At 50.6% G+C, this 20,071-nt stretch overlaps 1 protein-coding gene across 1 annotated transcript; it reads left to right on the top strand.

Annotated features, from left to right (window-relative positions):
• Window positions 1-10,734: 10,734 nt before the first annotated feature.
• Window positions 10,735-13,278, top strand: LOC309883693 (protocadherin alpha-8-like; the record flags this gene model as incomplete). The annotated part of the gene is made up of 1 exon (XM_082771978.1): window positions 10,735-13,278. The coding sequence occupies one exon, from the start codon at window positions 10,735-10,737 to the stop codon at window positions 13,276-13,278; it is 2,544 nt and encodes an 847-aa protein (XP_082628104.1).
• Between the last annotated feature and the right edge of the window lie 6,793 nt (window positions 13,279-20,071).

The following is a 20,071-nucleotide window of genomic DNA, read 5'->3' as shown; positions in this document are numbered from 1 at the left end:
ACGTGGGGCAGACCTTGATGCAGTGCTGCCCAACAGAGAACAAAAGACTGAAGAAGGCAAAGAAAAATTAGAGACCAGGGACAGGTGTCTGAGCTGCACATGGAACCAAGGAGGGCTGTCTGGTGGAAATTTGCAGCCTTTGGTATCCTGCATATGCAAAATATAATGGACCTTGCTGTTTGGATTTGTTACAAGGGTTGAGACTGTGAGTCTGGCTTCAGTTATCTTTTTTTTTTTTTTCCTAGTTCCAACTGAGGAGGCTGCTAATCTGCCCTGGCTTTTGTTTCCCTGATGAATGCTATGGTGCTTAAAGCTTGATCTGTTTATTTATTTTGGTGGCAAATTACATATCAATCCAGAAGCAGCTTTCAGTGTTTTCTAGGTTGGGATTACGAGACTCTTGTTCATTGGCTTAACTGGATTGCTTGCTGCTTTATTATTCAGTAAAATCTGTTGGCACACATACAGCTGGTTGTTGCCTTAAAGATGAGTGGAGAATAGCAGGGCTGACAAAGACAGAACATTTTTAAACTCATGTACACAAAAAAATATTTCACATGCACCAAAAGAATGATGTAGGCATATTTTTAACAAAGCAAACAAATAAAACAAAACCCTCCAAACAAACACCTTTTTTCATGTTTCTGATGCTGAAAGCTGATCCCAAGGAAACCAACAACCAACAAGTAGTCAGATCACTGATTAGACCCAGACCTGGGCAGCCAGCTTAAAGCAAAGAGGAGTGGAGCAGGTGATGCCCAGCCATCTCTTCCCAACTCCATTCTGTGATTCTGTGATCACAACAGGTCAGCTTTTCACTTTTCTTCACCCTATAGTGATGGAGGTGTCATTGTGGCTGCAGCAAAAGCTCAGACAATACAGAGATTTCCATATTTCCATCTGATTTGCTTGCAACATGTATGCCAGTGCAACACTGTGGAGCAGTCAGATGAACCAGTCTCTGCTTTTCCCATTTGCAGCCAAGCTCTACAGGAGTCCTGGATGTACCCAGTCCTAACCATGCCTTGCTACTTGTCTCACACCAGCAGGGCTCTGATGACTGCCCTGGTTTTTGATCTCCTTCCCTCAAACATCAGGCAACATTGTAATCTTGGTACTGTTTGAGCAAAGGTTGTTCTGTGACAATACCCAGCATCAGTTTCTCAAGCTTAACCACTGGGAGTTTGGGAATTATAAGACATAGAGAAGAGCAGAACATAGCTCAGAGCGTAGTGTGACCCAGGAGAGCTGGAAGAGGACAAGCCATTCCCAGCAGCTTTTCAAATGGCACAAGTCCCTGGAATTGCTGATCACCCAAGCCTTTTTGCCTGCCGTGCGGGCAGGGGCTGTACCAGATTTGTACCCTAGAGACCAAAGTGTGTGACGGGGGACTTGTGCCTTCCTGCCAAACTGCACAAGGGCAACACCAGGGCATGACCCTGCACTGTTGGTACCTGTGTAGAAGTCTGCATTAACAGGAGAGTCTGCAGGCAAGGAAGCTTTTTCCCTACTCCAAACAGCTGGCCCATGAACCCTGCTTCCCTTTGCTTTCTCTCTTCCCCATACACTTCCACGTGCCCTTACTCCTGTCAGAGCCGAAGTTCCCAAATGACTCTTACATGTACATGCAGGCTGAGCTTCTGAGCACACTCCCATTTGGTTTTTACTGGGATGTGTCTGTCCTGAGGTGATGGCTGATCCTTTCACTCTCAAGGTGATTATATGTGATGGTTTTACTCAGGTGGGCATAGAGATGGGGATGACAGTTGAGAGAAGTAACAGGCAAAACATGGACTGGATGTTTTTTATGAATGCAGCATTTGTGAAGAATTCAAGAAAGTAGTAATTATGAGGAATATGTTCCATACTAGTGTGGTGAAGGGACAAGGGGTGGAGTGTGTGTAAATTGTCCACTTTGTCGGTGTTGTGATGACATTATGTTTATTTTGGTGTGGGGAATTCTTTTTCTTTTTGATGTAATTGAACTTCATGAAAACTGTGATGATTGTGACGAAAGAGTATATTGTGATTATTCTTAAATATGCTTATCACAGAGGCGAGGGGTGGAATGAAATGGGTTTACATGGCAAAGTTTTTGGAACTGGGGGACCATAGGGGTGGCTTCTGTAAGAAGAATCAAGAAGCTGCTCCATGTTAGATAAGGGCCCCGCTGGTGGCCAGCACCAAGCCAGTAAGTGATGCGGTTTGCTCCTCTGTGGGAAAGGAAAGGAAAGGAAAGGAAAGGAAAGGAAAGGAAAGGAAAGGAAAGGAAAGGAAAGGAAAGGAAAGGAAAGGAAAGGAAAGGAAAGGAAAGGAAAGGAAAGGAAAGGAAAGGAAAGGAAAGGAAAGGAAAGGAAAGGAAAGGAAAGGAAAGGAAAGGAAAGGAAAGGAAAGGAAAGGAAAGGAAAGGAAAGGAAAGGAAAGGAAAGGAAAGGAAAGGAAAGGAAAGGAAAGGAAAGGAAAGGGCTGCTGGGAAGCAACAGCTGGGAGAGAGAGACAATCTGGGAGTGAGAACAAGCCCTGAAGGCACCAAGGTGAGCAAAGAATCAGGAGGAGAGGTGCTCCAGGTGCCAGAACAGAAGTCCCCTGTGGCCTGTGGTGAGGACCCTGGTGAAGCAGGCTGCCCCTCTGCAGCCCATGGAGTACCACAGTGGAGCAGGTGGACCTGTACTGAAGGAGGCTGTAGCCTGTGGAGGACCCCCACCGGAGCAGGCCCCAGGCTGGATCTGTCGCCTGTGGAGAGGAGCCCACACAGGAGTCAGTCACCTGGCAGGAGCTGCTGCTGTGGGGGACGCAAGTTGGAGCAGAGTGCTCCTGATGGATGGACCCCATGGTATGGACCCATATGGGAGCAGTTCTTGAAGAGCTGCTGCCTGTGTGAAGCCCACACAGGATCAGTTTGGGAAGGACGGCATCCCGTGGGAGGGATCCCACGTGGAGCAGGGACAGAGAGGGACTGAGAAGGAGCAGCAGAGACCAAGTGCTATAGACTGATCACAACCCCCATTCCCCTGTTCCCTTGTGCCACTCGGAGTGAATGGAGGGAAGGTGTTTTGGGTTTCTTTCCTTTGTTTCTCACTTCTCCAGCTTGTTTGTAATAGGCAATAAATTTTATTATCTCCCTACTCTGAGTCTGTTTTGCCCATCATGATAATTGTTGAGTGATCTCCCTGTCCTTATCTCAGCCCTTGAGCCCCTTGCATTGTATTTTCTCCCCCTTTCCCTTTGAGGAGGGGGAGTGAGAGAATGGTTGTGGTGGAGCTCAGCTGCCCACCCAAGTAAACCCACTACATTATAATTAAAAAAAAAAAAAAAAAGCAGAAAGCGAATCCTTCACACTTTGGTTTTGTTTTGTTTTTTCTTGTTTGTTTGTTTGCTTTGTTACTAGGTTCTACTTTGTAAGTTTCATTATTTTGGCTATGTCTCATATTTCCCTCTTTCCAAATTCAGCAATGAAGAGGTCAAGATTGAAAAATTCACGTAATAAGGGATCATATCATTATGCATTCCTTTTAAATGCATGTTATTTAAAAATATTTACTCACTGGTGACAATTTCTCAAAGGCTTGAAGTGGTGCATGATAGAAAAACTTCTTTTATGAAGTCAGACAACATTTTTGTTGCTGTTGTTGGTTTTGCTCTTTTTGTGCTTTATGTTGTGACCTGGTCTAGGAAACTCAGTGGGGACATAGGTATTTGGGAAGTCAGTGAGAGGAAAAAGGAGATGGTGCTCATGGCTTGCAGAGCTTCTGCACAGAAAAGGAGAGTGGAAGAAAAAAAATAGTTGTGGTGAGAGATTTGTCTAAATGAACAGTCTATGAGAATTCCTGAACTGGGGGAATATTTGCAGTTGATGTTACAGAAAGATGGCAGAAAGATGGAGAAAATGTGAGGGAAACTGAATAAAATACCCAGTGGGAACCCTTTACCAGTGTTGAAATTTCCCTCCACTCCCTTTTGGGTGGACTTTTGGGGGGATGTGTGGTACTAGGGGAACCTATAGGTAGGAACTGAAGTTTCAGGGTGCAAGGCCTCTACAGCTTCCTCCTGAAACTGCGGGGGGTTCTTCCACACCATCTTAACACAACACCCCCAGCTTTTGCACCCCAATTTTCCTTTCTACAGCAAGCCCAGCTGGCATTATCTTGTCCAGTTGTTCTTTATTGCCGTAGAGCAAGGAGGAAAGAGGTGGGTTTTTTTGTTTTGTTTTGTTTTGTTTTGTTTCCCCCTGTAATTGCTTAATTCTCTCACTGCACTTAGAAAGGTTGAAATAAAGAAAATGCATCCCTGCACAAAGTATTTTGGGCATAGGGAGCACGGTGAAGGCAAGGAAGTGGAATTATACTGCAAATGTCAGGAGCTATGAAAAATGTAACAGACTTTAATATTCTTCTGCTGTTACTGCTGAGAGTGTCTCTTACCTGCATTCACAGTAAGTGAAATGCCTTTTATTGAGCCCAGCTGCCACTGAGCAGAAAAAATTTCTATGCTTCCTATATTTATTTTAAAGCTACACTGTGGCATGCACTCTGATAATAAATGTTTTTTCTCTACAAACTCTCACTTAGCCTTCAACTTTAAGATTAGTTTATGCCTTTAAGATTAACCCCTGCACCATGCTCCACTGAACTTCAGCCCCAAATGCCCGGCTACTTATACCTTAGAATGGATTTCTGCATTCCAAATTGTAACCACCTGTGATACCTAATGCTAACTGGTGCTGTGCCAGCAACTTGGATGCTGCTCTGAAGATGTAAAACATTAACCACGCATTTCTCTGTAGCTCACTTCCCCACGGGATTACTTTTCAAGGTAAGTGGTTTGTATAAGATCCCTCAGAGACCTGCATTTAGTTTATTCAGTAGTATAAACAACCTGCTGCTTTTGTGTTTCTCTCTGCAGACCAAAGAAAAACACATTTTACACATTAAAATTGAAAGTAGCATTGCTGAAAGGGCCGTGATGGCTCAGAGCATCTTGTCTAGCTCTGGGAGGGGTCTCACGAGGTGCAAGCAGCCTCTCAACCCGCATCCCCCTCCTGTCTTGAGACCTTCTGCCTGGCGGAGATGGGGTCAGCAGCCTCCTTTTCTGCCTGTCTCACTGCCCCTGCCCAAGGCAGGGGCACGAGGGCTGTATTGTTTTTCTTGATGGGCTGCTTAATTTCCCCTTGATAAAGACATCCCCATGGCTTGGAAAACAGCTCCGGGAGGGTGGATCCTGTCTCCCTGCAACCCAATTAGCGAAACCCTGGGGAGTAACGGGCACGAACCCCAGCCCCCGTCGTTTTACCGGGAGTCGCTCCCTGCCGGCCACCGGCGAGGCGGGGAACCAACGGGCCGGTGCTGGTGCGGCACAGACAGCAGCGGTGGGAGATAAACGAGCAGCTCCCCCGCGCCGGGATTTGAGCAATCAGGAAATATAATCCGGGCTGGAAAGTGCCCGAGCATCTGCTGGGTTATTAATAAATTGTATGCAATCTGTCCGCGGTGAACCCGGGGCGGAGGGAACCATCTGCTCCCGAGCTATAGCACTGATGGGATCTGGGGAATGAAGTCGGCGGGGTGCCTCGCCGCCGCCGGGGGCAGCGGAGCTGGCGGGGCCGCAGGTCCCCAAGCGGGGACGTGGCGGAGGGCGCGGGCTGAGCACCCCGGGGTGCCTGCTCCGCGCACCGCTTTCCTTGGGCCTAGACCTTATTCTTCACGTTTTATTCTGCGCCAGCAGCCGAGGTCCAGCCCGCCGCCGGGTCCCCGTGCCCGTTTGCACCGGGGTACGTGGGGACTCGTGAGGTGCTGCTACAAACGTCGCCATGTGGTTTGCAGAAGGCTGGGGCGCGGAGAGGTTATTGCATGAGCTGTCTCCACAGATTGAGGAGCCAAAATGATAATGCCTGAAGGATGTCTCGGCATCGCCGCCGTCGTCCTGAGGAGGTGGGCTCTGACACGGGAGGGGGGGGGGCTTCCCCTGGAGCAAGAACCCGGGGCTGCACAGCGCATCCCTAAAATATTGGCACGTGACAAACACTGTCTTCCATTACAGCACTCGGTGCAGCGCTATCCTAAAAAAAGGCGAGCTGTGGACAAAGCCTCCATCGACAAGAGAGATGCAGAAAAAGAGCTGCTGCGGCTGGCCATGCGAAGCCAAACCCTTGCCGGACTCCAGCTCTCGGATCAAGGCACGGCCGCCGCCAGCCTCCGCCGCCTGCCCGGCGCCACTCCGTGCTCACGGTGTCGCTGTCGCCCGCTAGAAGCCGCCGCGGCGCTGCCGGGATATTTCCTGTGCTGGAGGAAGAGCGAAGAGGAAGAAAAAAGCAGATTTTCGTCTGCTCCCCTGCAAACGCTGCGGATCCCCGTTTGGGGGGAAGCCTACCCCGCCGAGGAGGAAGGGCTCAGAAGAGGCGGATTTTCCCCCAGCTCTCCGGCCGGGACCATTGCTCGGTGCCGGTGCGCAGCAGGGCGACAGCGGAAGGCTTTTGGCTGGCCCTGCGACACGTCCTGTCACCGCGCGAGTGACAGGCTGAGCGCCGGCAGCAACCACCCGGCGGCCGGGCACAAAGCAATGGACATCGCCGGCAGCTTCCCTAAAAACGCGGGGAGAGGAAGGCTCTGGATCTGCCAAGGTCCTGAAGACAGAGGCGGAAAGGGGCGGATTTGTCGCCCGTTCCCCGCTCTGGGATCCTGGTTGCCGAAGGCGAAGCACGGAGCAAACCCCGCAGTGCCTCCGGCCCCCGAGCGACCGCTCAGCGCCCGCCGTGCCCCCAGACCGCCGGATGGTTCCTTTCCCCGTGCTTAGGGCACTTCTGGATTTAAACGTTTTCGGTCTCGGGAAGGCTTTGAAACCCGATCTTCGCTTTTCTGGGCCGTGCTCGAGCATCCAGGCTGTGTCAAAGAGGCGTGAGGGACCCGCTCCGCGGGATGCGGCTGTGAGCGCTTTCTTCAGTGCTACTTGACTGCTCCACATCGTTTTCCAGACCGAACCACGAGGCTAATTAGCTCATGTTTGGAATCCTAATATTTTATACAGATCAACATCACTTCCAGCCGACACAGACCCTCACCAGTTGACATACTCACGGAAATCAAAAATTTCTTTGTTTACTGGCCCTTCAGGAGGCAACAGGCTCTTCGTCCCGGATCCCCGTCGATGGGGACAGTCACCCTGTGCCGGCTGGTCCGGAGCTGCTGCTCGGCCCTTTCCATCTCGGTGATGGAAAAAGTCCTGGGTCACAGCACCGACTGCCGGAGCTGCGGCTTTTCTCCCTCCTCCAATTCTTCATCTCTTGCCTCAGAGCGTAATTAAAGTCACGCTTTGAGTTCAGTGGTGGCCGCCATAGGGCTCTCCAAATCTCCCTGGAAAAGTCTGTCCGTCTCCACTGACTAAAGGACAGGCAGAGGCGAACCTCCCAGCCAGTCTGAGCTGCTCCAAATCCCTGCCGTTGGGCTGTACTTGCTCTTCTAAAAATCCAGCGCTCACTCCGTGATCTCTGATGATGGATAAACTGAGCTTGGGAGGCCGAGACTCCTGGTTATTTCACACCCCTTTAGCGAGGCAGTCACCCCTTCTGTCTAATGCAGGAGGCTCGGAGAGCAACGCCCAAGCCCTCAGTCAGCCGTCGGGTCCTCAGGGCGAGCAACACTCCTCCCCTGATGCTCAGTCCGTGGCACAGCGCACATTCTGAGACTCAGCAGAGTCGGAAGAGGAAAACTAAGCCGTTAGACAATAGAAACTCCACCAGCTCGAGTGCTTTTTTTGCAGAATCTTCTCAGTTTCTCCCTATGAACTTGGTGGCTTCACATTACAGATACAGGTGTTGTAAAAGGCAAATTAGTTGTGCATCTGTGTTTACAATGCAATGCAATGCTTGAGGATTTGCCTTACCCTCTGCAGAAGCTGGATTTAATCAGAAAGTGAGAATCCCACGTGGGCTGGATTTGAGTAAGCACGAATCTCTTCCAACTTGTAGGTTATCTTGGATAGTTTGTTTCTTTGCTTCCAGAAACATCTTTATCCATAGCAAAGCTCAGATCTCTGCAATCGTGGGACCATTTATTGGAGCTGCTTGGTGGATATAGAAATTATATAGAAATGATGCAGACGACTACTCATAACACAGGAGGAAGGACACCGTGTCCTCTGTTCTTGGTAGTAATGCATGTTTTCTCTTTAGCAATTGTCTTACCGATTAAAACATGCTACTACGTTTTTTAAAGCAGTCTTTTAGACCTTAGCACAGCTCTAAGATACTTGAAAGTAAACCAGTGCTGTTTTTGCCAACAACGGTATTATATACTCATCCCTATGAATATGGCAGGAAACTATTTGTCCAGAGGCTATCTACTTATTCCAGGTAAGTGGATGAATTTGGCAAGCGGGTAAGCAAGAAAAAATACATATATCCCGCTTAAACACATCTCGTCCTGGATTCACGTGGAATGATCTCGATGGCTTTGTTGATAGACAATCTGTCCCAGCATCTCTTTCTATGCACGAGTCAAGATGCTGATCTCCACCTAAACCCTTACTTCCTTTTACTACACGAAACTGAAACAAACAAACCAAAGACCAACTCTACATTTAGATCTTATTTTCCAGGAATTTCAGCAGTCGGGAACATGTCTCTGGATTAATTTTGCAAAATCGTGCCTTGTACATTCTTACTCGTGGAATTCCTCTGTTTGATAACAGAGTAACCATCTGCCTTCGCCTGGAAAAGTCAACAAAACACATTTACACTGAACGGGATAGATTTTGTTTCCGTCTGCGGTAGTAACAGAGTGAGCCGCAGAAAATACCTAAACTTGAAGAATGGAAAAAAAGGAAAAAACGTGCTGTGTTACATTCTGGGTGTGGCAGAAACGTGTCCATGGGTTTAGGGAGTCGCAGTCCCGGCTGCGGTAGTGTCTGCCAGAGGTCACGGTTACCGTTCTCCCTGGGCTGCTCCACTGGGGAGCAGTGCCGAAGGGAAAGACTTCTTCTTCGGGGGCTGAAAATCCACTGTGCTCCATGTAGAAGGATTTGGGATAGGAAACGTGGTGTCTCTGAGTGACTTCCTCGGGGCGATGAGTCTGTCGTGGGCAGGGATTAAAAAACAACAAAACAAAACAAAACAAAACAAAACAAAAAAAAAACAGTAAAGGTGCTAAGACGCAGGAGGAAGAAGCATTCATCTGTTGCCTTTTGAGTTTCAACCGCATAAAGGCAAGACGGCATAAACCAAATACAGCGGGCATCAAGGACTGGATACGGATCTGGACTCGAGACATGATTGCTGTTCCTAGAAAGCCTGACTACCTTCAGCGGTGGATTTCCGCATGCGTCTGCGAGAAGCCGGAGAGCAGAGAGGTCAGCAGGCACAGCCGTGGTCAGTGCTCCTGAACCAAGTTCTGTGTGCGGGATCTGCAGGGATAAGGCAGCGACTTGCCCCCGGCTTTAGCGCGGCTGCTGCCGGTGCGCGAGGCAGGTGACGGCGGATGCAAAGGTGGGCAGAGAAGAGCTATGTAGGCAGGTGGTGGGCTTTGCCCTGGAGCTTCAGAGGGTGGTCGAGAATCCTCTCAGTGCAGCGCACCGGGCTTTGCCGGGGACTGGGAGTGGGTACTGAGGGGTGACACTGAGCCGTCAGCGGCAGCATCCTGCCCCGCTGGCGTGCCTGCAGAAGACGGCGAGCACGAACGGCGAAGATACCCTTAAAAGCAGAAAATCTCAGCCCTGTCTCGTCTGAAGGAGGGATCTCGCCGGTAACACGACTCTTCCGCTTTCTCCCAAGGGACTGCAGCATCCACGCATAATGTGCTTGTCTCCTCTCCCTTCCGCCCTCCTATGGCCCCCACTCCGAGAGGTTTGGAACTGGCGCTTGTGAGAGTTTGCTCTCACCTCGTGTCTCCTTTCCTTTGAGCGTTTCACAGCAAGGTTACTACGACCCTGCACTGTCAGCAGAGCGGGCAGGAAACGGGGAATCTCCCCCGGGAAGGAGCTGTCGCAGAACCTCACAGTTCCCACTGAAGGAAGCCGTGGAGAGGACCCAGCGACCGCGAGTGGAAGAAGGGGATCTGTTTCCCTGTTTCGACTTCGCCCCCTGCTCACAGTCCTTGTAAGAGTTACTCGATCAGTCTGAGAATCCGCTTCCGGGTGTTTTGTCTACAAGAGAGGTTTAGATTTATTTGGTTGTAAAGTATGAATAGAACGGCATTAAATAGAGCATGTTTTCAGAAACACTTCATTTAGACCTCAAGGTTTCTAACAGGAACACCGATCACGGTGATTTTGGGAGCTGTCAAATACATTCAGCACATTTCATGGCATAATAGTGTCACTTGGAAAAGAACTGTGAATGATTAGTTAGCGTCACATTGTAAAGAAAACTATATGCACGTCTCCTGAATTAGTACAGTGAAAAGCGTTGCAGGTGAGTACTCGGCAACAACCTCAAACAGGAGTGCGTGGAATGGAAAATGGCAAAACCGGAGCTAATTAAGGGCGATATGCAGAGCACGGTAAGAGGCAATACCTACAGACTACCACATGATGCCGCTCTGACATAATAAACGCATGATGAAAAAGGGGGAGGATGAGGGGAACACCTTCCGGTACCCGTGAGAAATAACGCAGATGACAGAAAGAGCTGCAAGGAAGAGGACGAGCAGCCATTGCGAGAGGATCCTAATACCGAGTGCAGCCAGAAACTATAAATATACACATCAGTGCCTACATGGTGGAGAGAAGAGGAAATTGGTGACAGCAATGGGCGTTTACGGACAAGCACGGCTGAGGTGGGGGCCTGTGGTGCGGGTGCTGGTGCTGCAGGCGGCCTGGGCGCTGGGCGGCGGGCAGGTGCGCTACTCGGTGCCGGAGGAAGCCAAGGGCGGCACGGTGGTGGGGCGGCTGGCGCAGGACCTGGGCCTGGAGGCGGGCGAGGCGGAGGCGCGGCGGCTGCGGCTGGTGGCGCAGGGCCGGCGGGCGAGCGTGGAGGTGAGCGGGGCGAGCGGGGCGCTGGTGGTGAGCTCGCGGCTGGACCGGGAGGAGCTGTGCGGGAAGAGCGCGCCCTGCGCCCTGCGCCTGGAGGTGCTGCTGGAGCGGCCGCTGCGCGTCTTCCACGTGGAGGTGGAGGTCACCGACATCAACGACAATGCGCCCATCTTCCCCGCCGCTATGGTGAACCTCAGCATCGCGGAATTAATTACGATGCCGGGATCCCGTTTCCCGCTGGAGGGCGCGTCGGATGCAGATATCGGAGACAACGCGCAGCTCTCCTATACCCTCAGCCCCAGCGACCACTTCGCTCTGGACGTGAAATCTTCAGATGAAAATATGAAGTCGCTGTTCCTGGTGCTGACGAAAGGTCTGGACCGCGAGTCGTTGGCCGAACACCGTCTGGTGCTGACGGCGATTGATGGGGGCAGGCCGTCCCTGACGGGCAGGGTGGAGTTGGTGGTGTCGGTGCTGGATGCGAACGACAACGCGCCCCAGTTCAACCAGTCGAACTATAAAGTGCGGCTGCCGGAGAACGCGACAGAGGGAACGTTGGTGACTCAAGTGGGAGCCACCGACCCGGACGAAGGAATTAATCACGAGTTCTCGTTCAGCATCGTCAGTTTAGTTCCTGCTACCAAGAGAGATGTCTTCAGCATTGATGCACAAACGGGGGAGATCCGTCTGCGAGGACCTTTGGACTTTGAAGAAGTGCGCTTATACGAGTTGCAAATCCAAGCGAGAGACATGGGAGTTCCGCCTTTATCAGGGCACTGCAGCGTGATGCTGGAGGTGCAGGACGTGAACGACAACGCGCCCGAGGTGTGGGTGACGTCGCTGTCGGTGCCGGTGCCCGAGGACGCGTCGGTGGGGACGGTGGTGGCGCTGCTGAGCGTGTCGGACCGGGACTCGGGGGCGAACGGGCGGGTGCGCTGCGCGGTGTGGCCGCCGGCGCCGTTCGGGCTGGTGGCGACGTTCGCGGGCTCGTACTCGCTGGTGCTGCGGGAGGCGCTGGACCGGGAGCGGGTGTCGGAGTACGAGGTGGAGGTGCGGGCGGAGGACGGCGGGGCGCCGCCGCTGCGCGCCAGCCGCGGGCTGCGGGTGCCGGTGTCGGACGTGAACGACAACGCGCCGGCGTTCGCGCAGGCCGTGTACACGGTGCTGGCGCGGGAGAACAACGCGGCGGGCGCGGAGCTGGCGCGGCTGTGGGCGCGGGACCCGGACGAGGCGGGCAACGGGCGCGTGAGCTACTCGGTGGCGGAGGGCGGCGCGGGGTCGGGCGCGGGGTCGGGCGCGGGGTCGGGCGCGGGGTCGGGGTGGCGTCCGGCGTCGAGCTACGTGTCGGTGGACGCGGAGAGCGGGCGGCTGTGGGCGCTGCGGCCCCTGGACTACGAGGAGCTGCAGGTGCTGCAGTTCGAGGTGCGTGCGGTGGACGCGGGCGAGCCGCCGCTGTGCGGCAACGCCACGGTGCAGCTGTTCGTGGTGGACGAGAACGACAACGCGCCGGCGCTGCTCCCGCCTGCCGGCGGCGGGCCGGGGCCCTGGGCTGCGGGCGAGGCGTCGGCGTCGGCGTCGGCGCCGGGGTCGCTGTGGGCGTGGGCGGCGTGGGGGGCGCCGGCGGGGCAGGTGGTGGCGAAGATCCGCGCGGTGGACGCGGACTCGGGCTACAACGCGTGGCTGCGCTACGAGCTGTGGGAGCCGCGGGGCAAGGGCCCGTTCCGCGTGGGGCTGTACAGCGGCGAGGTGAGCACGGCGCGGGCGCTGGAGGAGGCGGACGGCCCGCGGCAGAGGCTGCTGATCGTGGTGCGGGACCACGGGGAGCCGTCGCGCTCGGCCACGGCCACGCTGAGCGTGTCGCTGGTGGAGGGCGCCGAGGCGGCGCTGTCGGCGGCGGCGGCGGGGGCGGGGGCGTCGTCGTCGGGGGCGGGGCTGCGGCCGGCGGCGGGCGCGGAGGGCGGCGCGGCGGCGGCGGCGGCGGCGACGAACGTGTGGCTGGTGGTGGCCATCTGCGCGGTGTCGAGCCTGTTCCTGCTGGCGGTGGTGCTGTACGGGGCGTCGCGCTGGGCGCCGCGGGCGGCCGTGCTGGCGGGGCCCGGGCCGGCGACGCTGGTGTGCGCCAGCGAGGTGGGCAGCTGGTCGTACTCGCAGCGCCAGAGCCGGAGCCTGTGCGTGGCGGACGGCGCGGGCAAGAGCGACCTGATGGTTTTCAGCCCCAACTGCCCGCCGCCGCTCGGCCCCGCGCCGAAGGAGACGCCGCAGGAGCCGCCCGGACTCCTGGACACGGTTAGTGCCACTCGCCCTCCTCTCGACCCTTAATCGTGCCCTCTTCGTCGCTGTCTTCCTCTCCCTCTTCATTGCCCGTGTCCTTGCTCTTTTATCTTGCCCTGTTCCTCACACTCTCCTTCCTAATAGCCCATTCCCACCCCGTCTCCTTTTTGCCCACTCATAGTTGGGGCAGCCTGGTGCAGTCCCCGAGTCCGCTGCTGCTTGCTGCTCATGACCTGCTTGAGCTGCAAGTGCCGACAGCACTATGGCTTGAGTCTGAGTCTGCTACCGGGACTGGGCCCTTCTTCTCGTGTAGCTGAAGTATCTGAATACTTGCTGATGAATGTTTTCCTCGTGTTTTTGGTCAAGATGAGGTTGTGGAAGGGTTAGGTACATGATGCTGGAAAGTCAATCTATCTGATGCTGATAACACCATGATGTTGGTGTCTTGCTCTTTCTCACCCATGGTTCGAAATGGGATGTTGGCCAGCTGAACACTATTAGTGCCTTTTCGACGAGCTCTAATTGTGGCCATATATCCTGCTCCTTTTATTGGATCCTTGTCTTTAATCCACTGATGGTGTTAATTGCCCTTTTACATCTCTTATTTTGTGACCAAAAGAGCCCCTTAATTCCTGATTTGGAAGATATTACTGAGCTTAGCTGTTCAGCATTATTTTTTTTTCTCAGAAAAAATGAACATGAAACTTCATTACAGCTGTTATGACATTGTCTCTGCAAATGTTGTTAGTTACCAGTGTGTAAAATTTTCAGTGAGATTGCTGAAGGAGCTGAAGACATGGAGAAGTTTCTGCCTGTCAGATTTCAACAGGCAATATTCACTTCCTTTGGGGCTACAGAGGTCAGACCGTGCTGATATCTGATGTGGTTTCATGCCCCAAAGTCTTTCTTCCTCTTGCCTGATTCTCCTGTGAAGGCAACATGATGCAAGGTGACAGTTGGGACTTGAGGGTTTTCTTTGCGCAATGTGTAATATTCTCCACTTTGGTTCTCATGTTGGAGTTACCATGAAAGGCAAAAAGGCAGTTTAGGCTTTCCCTGCTCCCTCTTATCCTGTTGTATACAGCTAGTGCTTGAAAGCTTTCTGATGAATGCATTGTGTGCAGGTTGTTGTGGAAGGGTAACGTGTCAAATCTTCTTGGTCTGTGTGGTTCCAGCAGGTGGTCTTAGTTCCTACATCTGTTGGTGTTGAGATTTATTTGCCTTGCTCAGAAATGCTTTCCATGGAGGAATACAGAGTTATTATTTGTTTGACTTTGCCTGTTTGTGGACTTGTGTTGTTGGCCAGAGAAATGGTTTGACATACGGTGTCCTTTTTTGATGTCCTTTCAACATGTATATGAGTAGCAGCTAATGCCTCACAAAATCTTGGAAGTCTTCTTTGCAAAATAAGGTACCAAATCCTTCTATACAGTTGCTATTCTGGTAGCAACTGAGGTTGCTAACATCAGCTGAGTTTGCTGATTTTGCTATCATAGATAGGAACTCTCTCACGGAACTCTCTGTTTCTCACAGAATTAAATCAATGCCCCTTGCTGTTAGAGCTGTCATGACATCGCTGTTTGAAGGATGACATGCTCTTGTAGCATGTTGCACATTGTCCTGCTTTGATGTTCTTTCAAAGTGTCTGCCAGACACTCTGAGTATCGAAAACATAAAAACGTTTTCAGTCTCTTCAATAGCAGAAAGTAGTTTGTAAAGGGGAAGATGCAGCAAAAAATCATGTTATATTTATCCTATTTTGAGCATGCTATTTGTGTACTTTGCAATACAGAGGTAGAAGAGCACAGCCAGGGGTCAGGGCAAAGAGCAGTGCAACAGAGATCTGTTTTTCTCAATCAGGCAAGGTGTTTTATTCAAGGACAGCTTCAGAGGATCCGACTGTGCCAGTAGTATGTACTCTGCAGTGACTGGCCTCTCTTGTGTCCTGGGAGTGCTGGTAAATTTGGTGTGATTGTTGCCTTGTGCCCAGCTCATGTTCATTACAGGTGGGTGCAGTTGGTGGGTTGTATGATGCTTATGAGACAGCTTTGTTGGAGTCTTCCTCCTTCACACACAGGTCTTGTAATGGAACATGAGATAGGCGAGCACCTTTGGTATTTGTTTTACTTGTTCTTCTTGCATTGCCTTGGTGTTTGTTTTATGGACTTAAAGCATGTAAATCCCTTTTGATGGCTGAGGTTGTCCTTGAGTGATTGTCTTTGGCTTTCAGGTCTCTCTCTCACTTCCCGTGTGATAGCTGTGTGTCAGGGAGCACCGCCACTCTCCCATGTTTGGGGAGATTTTGCAAAGCTTGTTTTGTCCAGCTTCCTTAGAAATCACTGATAACTTCAAATGAGAATGCCCCCTTTAAACCACTTCTCCTGCTAAAAATCCAGTCCTGAGCAATCGATGACTGATGCTGCAGGTAAGTCTTTTATATGCAAATAATATGTGTTTGAGAGACAAATATATATTTACTTGCTGTTTATTTGTGCTCCTTTTTGTTGGGTGGACTGAATGTTGCCTGGGCAATGCCAGTAGGTTTGGAGCCTCTGGATGAGCATTTTGGTATGAACCAGGAGAGCAGTTCCTCCCACTGGCAACAGTCCCTTCCCTTGGTGGAAGAAGCCAGTACAGGAAATTTCTGAGGAGACATGATGGGGTGCATGTAATCTTTGTGTACTTGACTTTCCCCCTGTTTGTGCGCTTGCATAGTTGGCCTTGGTGGAGATGATGCGATCCTCCTTCTCACACAGAGCTTGTAATGGAACACAAGATAGGCAAGCACCTTTGATGTTTGTTCTACTCATTCTTCTTTCATTGCATCATTGCATTGCTGTTTGATTTATGGACTTATTGTGTGTAATCCCCTTATGATGTTTTTTAAACTTTCGCGTCTATGTCAGCATGCATCCAAGAGGTCCTCAGTTCATGCTTTGGAACATTTTCCTGAAATTTGCTCTTCAGTATCTGAAACAGGCCACTGCCTGTGTTTATGGGAAGGCCTTGTGTTTATGGGAAGGCCTTGTGTTTATGGGAAAGATTTTGAGTTGAGGGACTTTGAAGTCTTCTCTCTATATGTGATGCTGCTAAGTCGTAGTGTCTGATGACACAATGATGTTGGTGTCTTGCTCCTTCTCACACAGCGTTTTTAATGGAACATGTGTAAACAATCAGCAATGTTGTCCTCCTTGTTCTTTTTGCTTTACATTGTTGGTCTTTCTACAGGCTTAACGTGTGATTATGATCTATTTATTTATTTATTTTGACTTTCACACCTATTTTGGCATACATCTAAGATATCGTCAACTCCTCGTTTGGAACTTCTTGCTGAGGCTTGCTATTCAGTATCTGAGTTTTTCTCTGACAGAATAAAATCAGAGCTGATTGTTCTTAGAGCTGTCATGACATGGATTCCATAAATGCTCTTTCCTACTGGTGTGCAGCATTTTCACCCAAGAGTGCTGAAGAAGTGCTAGAGGTGAGGGGTAGGTCCAGTGGTTGTATTCCTGCAGGCACTGTTCTTTGGCATTCTGTTAGCACTTGAAACCTTTCTAATGAAAAGTGTTTTCTTTCTCTCTCTCTCTCTCTCTCTCTCTCTCTCTCTCTCTCTCTTTCTCTCTCTCTCTTTCTCTCTCTCTCTTTCTCTCTCTCTCTTTCTCTCTCTCTCTTTCTCTCCCTCTTTCTCTCTCTCTTTCTCTCCTTCCTTCCTTCCTTCCTCTCCACTTCCTCCCTCCCTTATTCCCTCCCTTCCTTCTTTCCTCCCTCCCTTCCTTCCTTGAATTGTAATGGGGTGCATGTTATCTTTGTGCACTTGACTTCCCCCCAATCTGTGCACTTGCATAGTTCGTGTTGGTAGAGATGGTCATCTCTTGTAGCTGTCTGGAAAATGGCCTTTAACTCACAGAATTGTAGGGCTTGGAAGGGACCTCAAGAGATCATTGGGTTCACCCGCCCTGCCGAAGCAGGTTCCCTAGAGCAGATTGCCCAGGTAGGTGTCCAGACAGGCCTTGAATATCTCCAGAGAAGGAGACTCCACAACCTCCCTGGGCAGCCTGTTGCAGCGCTCCGTCACCCTCACCATGAAGAAGTTCTTTTGTATGTGTGTGTGGAACTTCCTGTGCTCCACTTTTTGGCCATTGCCCCTTATCCTGTCCCCACAAACCACTGAAAAGAGTTTGGCCAAATCCCGCTGTCTGCCACACTTAAGATATTTGTAAACATTGATAAGATCCCTCCTTATCCCTCTTCTCAGGGCTGAACAGACCCAGGTCTCTCAGTCTTTCCTCACAGGGAAGATTCTCCAGGCTGCATATCATCTTTGTGGCCCTCCACTGGACTCTTTCCAGGAGATGCCTGTCTTTTTTGTACCAGGGAGCCCAGAACTGGACATAGTGCTCCAGGTGAGGCCTGACCAGGGCAGAGTAGAGGGGGAGGATCACCTCCCTTGACCTGCCGGCCATGCTCCTTTTAATGCACGCGACTCCTGTCTTCCTGAGCATGAGGAGTGGCTGCTCCAGCAGAAGCTGCTGTAAATGTTGTTCATCGGTCCAGCTTTCTCCATTTCCATCTGAGATTGCTGAGCCCGTTTAATGCCCTGAGAGTGTCATTTGTGCAGGGGGGAAGCTCCTGGCAGTGTGGGAGAAGGCGAGGCTCTGCAGAGGGTGATGTGCTCAGAGGTGAGTTTGGAGCTGGATTGTGTTGTTGGGCTGGAGCATCGTTCAAGTGTTGTGGCAGTGACTTTGTGAGTGACACAGAGAAGTGGTGCGCATTTTAGAATAGCCAGGATGGTGTTGAGTGGGAAATGAGCCTTGTGTGTGTGAAATGGTGATGCTGGATGCAAGGCGGAGTGTGGCATTGACCAAGAAGTGGGGAGGAGGGGAAGAAGTGCTCTCCATGTTTACGCTATTGGCAAATCTTGTGTTTCAATGAGGTGGAATGGGATTCTTTGTTTTTCTTCTCTCCTATGTGACAGCTTTCTATGTGATAGCTGTGTACCAGAGAGCACTGCACACTCTTACATGACTGGGACATCAAGCTTTTACTGAGCTTGATGTTTTCTTTTACAGTCCAGCTTCCCTAGAAATCACTGAAGACTTCAAATGAGAATTTCCCTTATAAACCAATTCTCCATGCATGAATCTATTATTTTTTTCCGAGCAAGAAACCACTGGTGCTACTGGTAAGTTGTTCGTATGCAAAAAAAATACGTTTGAGAGACAGATGTATTTTTTTTTTTTGCTGTTTTTTTGTTCGTTTGTTTGTTTTGTTTTGTTTTGTTTTGTTTTGTTTTGTATTCCCTTTATGTTGGATGGACTGAACATTGGTTAGGCAATACCTGTAGGTTTGGAGCTTTCTGATGTGCATGTTGGTACCAATGGGGAGAACAGTTTCTCCCACTGGCAACTGTCCCTTCCTGTGGTGCCTGTGTGGAGTGAGAAATATAGGCAATTTCTAAGGAGACATGATGGGGTATGTGTAATCTTTGTGCACTTGGCTTCCCCCAGTCTTTGTACTTGCACGGTAGGTGTTGGTGGAAATGGAGCATCTCTTGTAGTATGGCTCATTCCAAAACATGAATGCACATATGGGAGCAGTGCATAGTGTCCAATGATTTCATAGGTGTCCCACATCTGAAGGAAATTTTTCCATCCAGCTTCCCCAGAAATCTTGGATAACTTGCAATGAAATTGCCCTTTACAAGACATTCACCTGTCATGGAAATGCTTTTTTTTTTTTTTTTTTTCCAAAGAAAGCAAGCGCTGATCCTACAGGTAAGTGACTTGTACTCAGAGAAGATGTGTTCAAAACAGCAATGCATTATTTTTGCTGATTTAACTGCAATATGTTTATGTTGGATGGACAGAATGTAGCCTAGGTAATGGCTGTAGGTATGGACCAGCAGAGCCCCATTGCCTGATCTCATTGCTTTCCTGGTGCTTTCCAGTTCACTGTGAGCGGGCAGCAGGAAGGACATATAGGGATGAGACATTTCTGTTGGGAGTAATTTCCCTGGGTCCTGAGTATCTTGCTGCTGGATTGTTCTGGCAGTGGATGTGTGCCTGAAAAGCAAAGCAAGAGCTCTCCATTCAGCATGTTGGTTGCAAGTGAGCCCCAATTAATGCATCTTCCCTGAGGTGTGTGAGAGTGTGACAGAGCTGTGGCTGCACTGTGCTTTTGCCCATTTTTGGAGGACTTGTGTGCTGGGGTGTGATGAGTTCAAGCTGCCAAATGAAAGACTCACCTGAGCTGTTTGGAGTCTTTGGAGACTGTTTGCAGTGGGCATCCAAGTCTCCTGGTCTATAGCAGCCCATGCAGAGGAGAATGAGTTCTCTGGAAGAGTAATTCCCAAGGTGATGTTGCCTTGTGAGGTCTGAGGGATGCTGTACACGCCTTATGGCAATGAGGAAGAGTAAGGGAAGGTCTTGCCTAAGAACATACCAAAGCTTGATGGGACGAGTGGTGCAGGCATTTGGAGAGCATTTTGTCAAAGCAGGGAAAAATTAAAAAGGAAGAAGGAAGAAGAACAGATGGGGAAGGAGGGAAAGGGAAAGGCTCTGAAGGCTAATGCAGGGAAGGGAAAAGTGAAAAATGAAGTGGAGAGGAAGAGAAACTAATGGATAGAAGGAGAGGAGGAAAGAAAGGAAGCAGGAAGATATTGGCAGAATGAAAGAAGAAACTGGCAGAGTGAAAGAAGGTACAAAGATATAGAAGGAAGGAAGGAAGAGAAAGAATGAAAGCAGGAACACATTGAATGAAATACAAGCATAACAAAAATTAAGCTAGAAATAACTGAAAGAACTTTCAGAGAGAAGGAAAGAAATTAAAGAAGAAGAACGGA

The sequence above is a fragment of the Aythya marila genome (assembly GCF_965140915.1).
Source record: "Aythya marila genome assembly, chromosome: 14".
NCBI classification, from domain to species: Eukaryota; Metazoa; Chordata; class Aves; order Anseriformes; family Anatidae; genus Aythya; species Aythya marila.
The sequence above is the reverse complement of the archived record's forward strand: the minus strand, read 5'-3'. Positions and strand labels throughout refer to the sequence as shown.